This window comes from Equus asinus, chromosome 6 (genome assembly GCF_041296235.1).
Source record: "Equus asinus isolate D_3611 breed Donkey chromosome 6, EquAss-T2T_v2, whole genome shotgun sequence".
Lineage (NCBI taxonomy): Eukaryota > Metazoa > Chordata > Mammalia > Perissodactyla > Equidae > Equus > Equus asinus.
In genome coordinates, this window is record NC_091795.1 from 55,343,798 (window position 1) to 55,354,683 (window position 10,886).

A 10,886-nucleotide genomic window follows, 5' to 3' on the forward strand; every position below is an offset into this window, starting at 1 on the left:
AAAGGGGACAAGAACAGCCTGTGCCTGCGGGAATTCGCCCCCTGAGATCCCTGCAATGATTTCGTTCGTGTCTGGCTTCCTATAAACAAAGAAGAACAATGAGAGGAAGGAATACCAAGAGGCACCAGCGCAAGCGGTGAGAAGTTTGTGGTGCACGCAGGCAGGGCGGTTCCCGGCCCTGGTCTGCTACAGTCAGGCACACTGAGAGCTCTCCAAGGAGAAAAGAAAGTTGTGGGCGTTTGGGATTTTTGTTGTTTTTCTTTTTGCTTTTTTTCTTTTCTTTTTGCTGATAGCAAAGAGGGCTGGAAATAAAGCATCACTGGCTGACACCTGGGGTACCCTTTAAAAAGCCTGCCTCTCCCATACTGAGTCCCTTTGCCCCCTCTCATGCTAGATGAAATTAAAATCAAACTGGGGGTGAATGGGAGGATCGGGTAACCCAGATGACGCCATCCGAACCTGGGGAGAAGGAAAGCAGAGGAGCAGGGAGAAAACGCCAAGGCAGACCTCAAGGTCCTCTGCACCGGGTAACATACGCCAGCTCCAGGGTGGCGCCCCGTCAACCTGTCTCCCTAGCATTGGCGCCCTTTCCTCACTCTCTGCCCGTCGGTGAAGACGTGGCGCCAGAGCAGCCGTATCCCCAACGCCCTAGGGCAAAGATGCCTTGGACTTGCTCCCTCGCTCATCTTTTCCCTGGACTGGCTGTAACCCGGCTCCCCAAAGCACTGATTTTCCAGGCTCCCTAGGAAATTAAATGTTCCGCGTGCCCATTACCTCCCTCCCTGTCTTTCAGCATCCTAACCGCCCGCTCCTCAGGCCCAGAGGACCTCGAGTGAGAGCTCCACGCTGGCGCGCCCCGTATGGGGAAGAGGAAGGGACCAAAGGCCTCCAAAGTTTAGAAAAGTTTCCAAAGGTCTGAGGATGGAAAACAGAAGACGCTGACCAGGAGAATGGGGAGGATCACCTGTTGATGGAGGGAAGGGAAGTTTGCCTGGCCCCACCTCCCCGGGGTGTCCCGCTCCCCGTCCCGACGGGCCGAGCCTCCCCGCCCGGCCCCGCGCTCACCTTGAGCCCACGGATCTCGCCGAGATGCAGCTGCAGGCGGCGGTTCACCTCGCGGATGAGGTTGCTGTGGTCCAGCATCGCGCTCACCTTCTCGGCCTCGGCGCGCCGCAGACTGCGGATCAGCTCCTCCTTGCTCCACTGCAGCAGCTCCTCGTCCGACACTTTGGACAGGTCCTCCACGGCCGCGGCCGCGGACGGGCTGGCAGAGGCTGAAGGACAACTTTCCGCCGCCGCCGCTGCTGCGCTTCCAGCCGCCTTCGACATGGTATCCGCGTGGTGGCAGGTGCGAGTGGGTGGAAGAGGCAAAGCGACTCCCGAAGGCGCGGGCGCGGCGGGGCCGCCTCCGCCCACACCCCTGTGCGCTCGGCCGAGTCAGCTGCACCGCCCGGGGGCCGCTGGGTCGGGGCGGCAGGGGTCGCGCTGGGCGGCCATCCTACCTCGCCATCCCTGAGCGCGCGCCCGCGCACCCCCAGGGCCGGGCCGCCCCCAGCGCGCTGCTACCGAGGCGCGTCCCAACTCGGCGCAAGTCCATGGTGAGGGGTGCTGGGGATCGGCCGCCGCGGCTGGAGAACCTCGGGGACCAGCGGGGGCCCCGAGGGGGCCGCACCCCGGGTCCCCTGCCCTCTCCTCCGCCCTAATTCGAGACTGTAGCCCCCCCCCCAACTCCCGCACACACGCACTCACACGCGCGCACTTTCCTCCCCCTGGCCCAGCTGCAGCCCCCGGCTCCTCTCCTCTCCCAGCCCCGCGGCGCTGCCGAGGCTGCTCCAGCTGCTGCCCGAGGGCTCGGCGCGGCCGGTCGGCTGCGCTCCTCCTACTACGTTCGCTGCGCCCGCCGCCGCTCCTATGCTGCTAAGGGAAGCCTTGCATTGCAGAGCCGAGCCGAGGAGGGGTGGAGGCTGGTGGGTAAAGGCTGGACCGGCAGGAGGAGGGGCCTGGAGCCGGGGACACCGCAGCCGCTCGACCGCCTCCCGGGCTCCGCGGCGCGCTCCCCACTGTCCCGCCGGGGAAGGCCGGGGGCGCGGCTCCGTCGGCGCCGGGGCGCGGGCGGGGCGGGAGGGGGTGCAGGGCGGGAAGCTGTGGCCGCCCGGCTCTGGGAGGCTCGCGCGCGCCACCGTGTGGGGGAGGAAGCTCCCTCCTCCGCCCCCTGCACGCCTGGCTCGTTCCCAGGCAGGGGCAACAGCTGCCCACCCAAAAGAGAGACGAGTATCTAGAGGTATTGGGGCTCAGGAAAGATGCGTAGGAGGACCTGTTGGGCAACCGTCTGCTTGTACTTTAGAGAATGGAAGAAGAGGTCGTTGGGAAAAAGAAAAGGGGGGGAGGGGTTGGGAAAGGAACGTTTAAGAAAATCCCAGTGCTCCGAAAAGAGGGAAGACAGGCTTGAGGCGCGGCTCTTTAGGGACCCCCTACCCCCCGCCTAGGTCTTTGTCTTTTCTAAAAATCCACTACTTTGTGAAGAGGCTTCAGGGGAAGGTACTGGATCTTTTAAATTTTTATTTGAAAAATATCGAAGACTTTAGGGGAAAATAAAATACCTTCATCTCCTGCTTCCCGAGGTCTGGATTTTAAGGTCAGCACAGTCACCTCCCCTCTGAGCAAAGCGCGGCCCCTTAGGCAAACTAAAACGCCAGCCAAGGAGATTTCCGTTTTCCGCTGTGCCGCAGGCGGCCAAGCACTCACTGCTTTGGCTCTTTATGATGGTAATTTCTGGAAGGTGGTACTCTCTGTCCCTGGCTTCTGTCTTTGGGCTACAAGATTCTCTTGCCCCCTCCCCATACTACCCTCTTGTCTCATGGAATCATCTCTGAGCTGAAAACGTGTTTTTCGCCTGAAGAAGTGGATGCATTTGGTCCTGGGCATGTCATTTAGGTGAATGTTCTCCTCTCCAGGATGGAGATGGGGCCAGAAAACTGCAAGGATCTACCCCCACGGGGCTTCAGAAAACCAGGCTGCAGAGGGAATCGTTTGCACCTGGTTGGATGAGGCTGGAAGTCAGAGTCCCTTCGCCAGATGATCGTGAGGTCCCCCGCTGTTAAGGGACGATCAGTTGGAGACTTCTGAGACCTGGCTTCCTGGAGAGCAAGGAAAGGCCGGGTGATCTGACCTAGATGGCCTTGGAGTTCCCCTCAGCTGGACTACTCTTTAGACAGATTTCTTCCTAACATAAGTCCCTGAGCGTCCTCTTCTTACAGCATTTACTTTAGAAAACTTTCCATTGTAAATTCTTTCTCTACTCCCTTGAGATGTAAATCATCTCCCAGCTTCTCACCAGTTTTCCCGCCCAGGAAAGTCTTTCTCAAGGACCTGGGAGCCATCCCTTGGAAGTGGAATCATCAAGGAAGAGAGCACCTCTCTCTCTCTCTGCAAAGGTAGAAGCCAAACTACAATAAGCACCAATTAGCAAACAGATGGCCTAGTCACCTTGACCAACGCCCCCTCCCACTCCCATCATCATCCAGGACTTTTCCAGTAGCTCACCCCAGGGCTTAAAAAGCCTCCTGCCTTTTACATCAGTGGACTTGAGTTCAGTCTCTGTCTGTCTGTCTGTCTGTCTCTCTCTCTCTCTCTCCCCCCCTCTCCTATCGCAACGTCTTGAATGAAGTCTTCCTTGCCTGTTGAACTATGTCCAGTGCCACTTTTCTTTGACCCTCCCCTTCTCTCACGAACACGGTAGGCTCTCCTCAGCACAATTCCTAAGACCACTTTTGGCACAGGAAGGGAAAATATAAGTGAGAAAAATATGAGTCTTGTCTCTGTTACTTGTTAGTTCTCCTTGACTCAGTCCTCTAAACTTACTGGCCCTCAGGCAGCCAGTGAGATAATAATGTACATGAAGTGCTTTATCAAGTTACCTGCAGAAATGCGACTTTCTTCTTACTGATATTACATTTGGGCAACCCCTTATCTGGGAATGGAACCACCACATCTATTTTCTTTCTCCATCACAGGTTTGTTCTTCAAGAGTGCACTTCACGGCTAACTCTCGCAGATCAGTAACATCTAAGTAGATATTAGGAGACAGATAGATGGCTGAAAGGAGGAATTGGACTTTGTTAGGAGGACAAGGAAGAAGGAAACCAAAGAAAACTTTCTCCACAAATTTATATACACTAGCAGCTGCTTGCTGTTGGGCTAGGTCACCTAGATGAGGTTTTAATTTTTCTGTGTTTGGTCATTGATTCAGGATAATTATTTCATGAATTATGTGGCTTCATGCTGCTAAGGTTATGTGTGGTGTTGGGAGCTTCACTTGGCTGCTAAAAATGAACTCAAGAAACAATCACTAAGAAGGCATTTATTTTCTCTCACATAACTGATATTCTAAAGATAGGTGGTTGAGGGCTGGTACGGTGTCTTTACGACAAAGACAGGTACCTTCTCTCTGCTCAGCCATCGTTAGCATGGTTGCCTCCTGGCCACAAGATGGCTGCTGGAACGTTAGCCATCCATCTACATTGGAAAGAGTAGGAAGATAGAAAGAAGCAAATGCAAGAGGGCACAGACCCCTTTAAAAAGTTTTCTTGGTAATTCAACCGAGTGAATGTCATTTATATCCTAATAGCCAGGGCTTGCCATGTGACCACCTACCAGCTGCAGGGGAAGCTAGGAAATTTTTTTTAAGTAAAATCAGAGTTGTTTTAATAGGAAATGAGAAAACAGTTATTGGATGGCCAACTAACAGTTTTGTATGCAACCTCAGCAGTGGACTCTATGTACAGTAAGTAAATGGAGGTATCTAAAAGCCAGCCATAAATGACTCTAAGTCGTTAAGTCCTGATGGTGTTATCTCATATGCTGTTTTTTTGTTTGTTTTTGAGGAAGATTAGCCCTGAGCTAACTACTGCCAATCCTCCTCTTTTTGCTGAGGAAGACTGGCCCTGAGCTAACATCCGTGCCCATCTTCCTCTACTTTCTATGTGGGACACTTACCACAGCATGGCTTTTTGCCAAGTGGTGCCATGTCTGCACCCGGCATCTGAACCTGGAGCCACCAAGAAGCAGAAGGTACCAACTTAACCACCCCACCACCGGGCCAGCCCCTCTCATGTGTTGTTTTGAACTAACTCTGTTCCATCGCAGTTCACCATTGCCCAGCCCAGGATCTCACTAGGTCTCACCTGACTCTCCTCACTGGTCCTCTTGACTTCAGTATCACCTCTCTTGAATCTGCTTTCCACACAACTGCCCACATGAACTATCTAAAAAGTCAAGTCCAGCTGCTTCACTCCTAAGGCAGACAGAATCATTGCTCATCATTCTTCACAACCTCCCTGTGTAATTCATCCCACTCTCTGACATGTGACTTTGCAGTAGCTCCCACTGCAGGGGCAGAGTTTACCTCCCCTCCCCAATGATATTGTACTTGGCCATGGGACTTGCTGTGCCAATGGGATGTGGGTGCTCGCAAGGGTGTAAACCTCCTCTGATGAGGCCTCCAGAGACATCTGTTTGTCCACTCACCTTCCTGTACTTCCACCCTTCACTGGGAGAAAAGCTAACCTTGGGTAGCTGATATTCCTTCGGTTGGCCCCACACACAGCCATCCCAGGCAACCTGAAGTGGACCTCTGAAGTGGAGCCGCCCTCCTGTTGCAAACTCACAGATCTTTGTGCAAGAATATGTGATCTCTGTTTATGCCACTGAGTTTTGGGGAGATATGTTGTGTAGCATCAATGCAGTCATTAGCAGATAGCACTCCCCTGCCTAAATCCCTTCAGGGGCATCTCAGTACAGCTCCACAGAGCAAAGCCACATTCCTTTGCAGAGCACATAAGATGGGCACAGTCTGGCCCTTGCCTACTTCTCCAGCTCCACCCTCCGCCATACCTTGCCTCATATTTCATACTTGACCAGTGCCAAGCTGCTTATAGCTCCCTATTGGCATTCACCATACCTCTGTGCCCTACTGATGCTATTCTCTCATGCATGGAATGCCTTCCCTATCTTCTTCCCCTGCACAACTCCCACTGGATCCTTCCACAGGCATCATCTCCTCCAGATCCCTGGCATCAGCCCACACTTCTCCAACAGAGGCAGAGGTGAGTCCCTCTTCACTCCCATAACATCCAGTGCATACCTCTAGCCCAGCACCTAAACCAGAGTCTAGAACTATAGGAAATTATAGGTGGAGGTTCAGACTAATCCAGCCCAATCCCAACAGAACAGTTTAGCTCCAGCTAGAATTTAATACTATCTCTTTTTTGCTTGCTCCAAACCCTATGGATTTCTGTCATGCCCTACTGAACTCCTTGATGCAATTAGAAATGCTATTGAGGATATTGCTGAGTGTATCCCATAATGCCTTCTTATGACACTGCACTCTATATGGTTTCTTGGCAACTCATTAGTTTTAATCTTACAGACATTGTGGATTATGCAATTGGTGTGTATTCCTCTTTGCACTGGCTGCTGGGGTGTCAGGTCTAAACTTGTGGGCCCCCTCAGCAATTTAGATGAGAATTCCATCATTTTCTGACTTTCAAATTTCTCCCTCCTAATTTCTTCTTTTTTACCTTGTTCCTTATGTATGTTTGTAAGTTACCTGATATATATTCTCACACACATGTATATATGAATGTATGTATGTATATGTAAGGCAGAAAAGAGAAGAAGGAAGGGACAGAAAGGGAAGGGAGGTCTGGTCTCCAATCATAGACGCTATAATGTTTTCTCTCTCTCTCATTTACTTTGATGTCTTCTCCCTGTGTTAGCCCCTAAAGTCCATGAAGACAAGGACCACTTCCTAACCTAGAGTCAGCTCTCAATACAGAAAGGAGGGAAAGAGGGGAGGAACAAGCTTGCTAAAGACCTTTGTCCAAATTTTTTTATCCCACTTGTTTGGAATGCCTCACCACCCACAACACATATACAAGGCCTCTTCCTTTTGAAAATATTAATCACTGTTTAATATATGCTATTTTGGAAGTCAGAGGAATGCTGTGCAGTTTAGAAAATTTTTCAAAGTTGTTTAAATGTGGGATAATATGATGCTTTAATGATTTAGCCTCAAATCGCTGCAGAATACACTCAAGTGATGGGATTATTCATTGATGATGCCAGATGTAAGTAATCGTACTGCATGAACAAGGCTGAGGCTTATCTCATTGTATCTGTGTTGTGTCGAGTAATACAAGCAGCTACAGAAACATCCTATCTTGCTCCACCACGAACCAATTTCCCAGGCAATACTTCAAAACTCAATGGAAGGGCACTGGATTTTAACTTTGTTACCTAATTCTCAGTCTGGAACCAGGGAACACAGCCCTTGTGCAGAGCTGGGAAGTAGCTGGGAGTCCCAGTAGTAACAGGAACCTCTGATGGTGGTGGGTATTACTGATGGATGCCTCCAAAACACGCTCGCACTGTGAACCATGGCGGAAGTGCTTTGCCTCGATTCAGCCCCACAAACCAAACATTCAGGAGCTTGCTGGCCTTTGTGGTGTTTTGTTCTGCCAGATACTATGGCAGAAACTGCTAGGGAAGGATTGGTCTTACTGCCAGAAACACCCAAGGGAGAGAGGTTCAGCCAGCCTAACCCTCAAAGTGTTGAGATCCCAGGTGTCTTCTGACTCATGGAACCAGATGCTTTGCCCCAGCCCACCCACCCCCCCCCTCCCGCCCCCCAACTGGAAGCTGCACTCTGGGTGGGGTGAAGCAAGCCTGAAAGCAGAGAGTACTTCAGAAGCCCGCATTTTCTGTTGTTTGTAAAGAAACAGGCATACGCGTTTGTGATCATCCCTGGACCATTAATGCTATTTCCACTATTACCCCTCCTCCAGGTCTCTGCTCCACAGATTCTCAACCCTGGCTGCATATTGGCATCACCTGGGGAGTTTAAAATATGCTCATGCCTGGGCCTCTCCCTAGAGATTTCTGATTTAATAAGTCTGGGTGCAGCCTGCATATTGGGGTTTTTAAAACTTCCCACATGATGCTGCTGTGCAAGAGTTTGAGAATTAATGTTGTAGTTGACATAGAACACTGCCTAATAGAAATATAGTACAAACCACAAATGCAAGCCACAGATACAATTTTAAATTTTCTAGTAGTTGCATTTAAAAAGTAAAAAAAAAGAGGTGATACTAATTTTAATAATATATTTCATTTACCCTAATATATCTGAAATGTTATTTCAGTGTGTACTCAACATAAAAAATTATTAATGAGATATTTTGCATTTTTTTGTGGTACGTCTTCAAAATCTAGTATTTTACACTTGCAGCACAACTCAAGTCAGACAAGCTATATTTCAAGTGCTCAATAGCCACAGGTGACTGCCAATATTGTGACTACCAATAAGTAGCTACTGTGTTGGACATCACAGCGGTAGACCATTTGGTTGGGGGAGGGTGTAGAAGAATGAGTGGCACCTACAGTGGGCTGAATAATGACCCCCCCGAAAGATAGCCACATGCTAATTCCTGTGAATGTTACCTTATATGGTAATAAAGGACTTTGCAGATGTGATTATGTTAAGCATCTTGAGATAGGGCAATCATCCTAGCTTATCCTAGTGGGCCCTAAATCAATCACATGTATCCTTGCAGGAGGGAGGCAGAGGGAGATGCCACCAATGGAAGAGGAGAAGGCGACGTACCCATAGAGGCAGGGACTGGAGTGATGAGGCCACAAGTAAAGGAATGCTGGCAGCCACTAGAAACTGGAATAGTCAAGGAATGGATTCTCCCTGGAGCCTCGGGAGGAAACACAGCCCTCCCAACACCTTGATTTTTGCCCCATAAAGACTCAAAAACTTCAGATTTCTGGCCTCCTGGGAGAGAATAAATTTCTGTTGTTTTAAGTGCCAAATTTGTGGCCACAATAGGAAACTAATACAACCCATTTGTAGCAAAGCACTTCCTTTTTATCTGTATTGCTGTAGTTATGACAGTCTTTCTTCTTTTATAGCTAGTTGGATACTATTGATTTTTTAGTTTTTCAAGCGCAGGGACCTGTCTTATTCATCAGCAAGCCCTCCACCGCACCTGGCAAGTAAATTGTTTGTTGTAGGAGCACAAAAAAGGTTGTTCACATGCATCAGAAGTGCAGTCTCCGAGGTGCCCAGATTCTGGTGTGCACTCAGGAAAAGAATGAAAGGAAGGCCGCCTCCTGAAGAGATCTCTGTATGGGAAAGCGACAGATCACAAACATCCCAGACTTCCATTGTAATGCCTGCCTGCCCTGCTCACTTGAAGTGTCTTTGAGAAGTGGTAACCCCAGGAGTAGAGAAAAGGAAGAAAGTGCGCAAAGCTGGGACTGCCTACAGGTCTGATCCGCGAGGCAAACTCCTGTGGAGCTGGCCTACCCCTGCCTGTCCCATTGCAGACCCACCTGACTGGATCTGGAAATTTTCAGTCCCTCTGCTAAGCTGCCTGAAATAGACGTAGCTAAGAGTCTCACAAGTGAAAATGCCTCTTCACACATTTGCTCTATAAGATTGCTTTTCTCCTAACGCAGAAATCAGCTGCCATGAGGGTGTGTGAGTTTCATTAGGAAGCCTGCTCTCAGGCAGACGGACAGTATAATAGCGCAACCCTGGCAGCATCCATATCACCTGGGATGTTGGCTTATAATGCCCCCATTAAGCAAAAATGATAAATGACAGACCAAAAATTGAGGTACATTCAGTGCCTTTCAGAATAGAACCTTCCAAGGTGCCATAGTCACATGGTGGCTGGACAAGAACTCTCGTGGATGAGGCACACGATCTTATTGAATCAATATGGGACAGGCATTTTGATCCCATTTTACAGATGAGGAATCTGAGGCTCAGGCCAGACTCCCGCAGTTAGTATGGTGTATCATCCTGATGACCACCTCCACCAGAAGAGAAAGGAGGAGTTTGAGGGCTCCCCAGGTGGCTCTCAGGACCACAGTCTTCCACGTCGCCTTCAAGGAGTAGCATAGGGGTCTTCAGTGGTGTATTCGATGAGACTCAAGTTTTTGACATTAGCAGTATAGCAAGCAAAGGATGAAAACAGGCTCTGAAGCTCACAGAAAGGGAGTCCTTATGCCTTTGGCACCTAGGAAAGGAGTCCTAATCACAGAATAATTTGCAGGGAAGGAGTTGTAATTGTTTCTTTGGTTTGGTGGCATCTACAGAAGTTCCTAAAGCTGCTCTTTCCCGCAGGGTTGTTCACATATGACGCTCTCTGCCTAAGCAGCCCTGTGCCGCTGGATAATTCCTACCCCTTCAAGTCACAGCCTAATGTCACTGCCCAAGAGACACCATCACTAATCAGGTCATCTAAAGGACCTACTCCTTCATTGTAAGTTTGTCACCTTGTTTGTTTCCTTCATAACACTTATCGTTTGCAATTATTCTTATTTTGTTTGTTTACTTTACACTTTCAGCTGGAAAGGCACGAAGGGAGGAGCTGGGTTTGTGTTATACATGACCCGCAGTGGGTTCTCAGTGGCTGTTTGAGTGACTGGATAAATTGCAGATGTTGGATATTTGCTGAACAGCACAGCAAGCCCCTAGGCACTGTGTGCTTTATAACAATAGAAATTTCCACAGGGACACCGATTCAGTTGGTCAGGGGTGAGGCTGTGGAAATGTGTTTGAAAGCTGCTTCTTGGCTGACTCTGATGTAATCAGGCAGTAGAATAGCATGTGAGACCCCTGTGCCTGCCTCCCTCACACAATTTGTGTTTGTTCTCTTTGCAGTGAGAGTCATGGCAACAACCGAATTCACACACTCATTTCTGGGGGTTTGGGATGCCTGGGAGTATCCTATGAATCCCATTTGCATTTGTACCACTTGTCTACCCACAAGAAGCCATGAATTAGATTTTTAGGCTAATGTTACCTCCTGTAT

The 10,886-nt window shown here is 49.7% G+C and overlaps 1 protein-coding gene across 9 annotated transcripts in view; it reads right to left on the bottom strand.

Annotated features, from left to right (window-relative positions):
* CCDC85A (coiled-coil domain containing 85A) overlaps positions 1 to 2,099 on the bottom strand; it is a 179,814-nt gene extending 177,715 nt beyond the window's left edge. For 2 of the 9 annotated variants that reach the window (XM_014843033.3, XM_070512077.1), the window contains exon 1: positions 1,066 to 2,095. In XM_014843033.3, coding sequence (XP_014698519.3) covers positions 1,066 to 1,329 — 264 coding nt within the window. In that variant the 5' untranslated portion in view covers positions 1,330 to 2,095. Of the gene's footprint in view, positions 1 to 1,065 lie in introns of all 9 variants that reach the window. The other 7 variants (XM_014843029.3, XM_014843030.3, XM_014843031.3 and 4 more) reach the window with 7 other exon arrangements.
* Between the last annotated feature and the right edge of the window lie 8,787 nt (positions 2,100 to 10,886).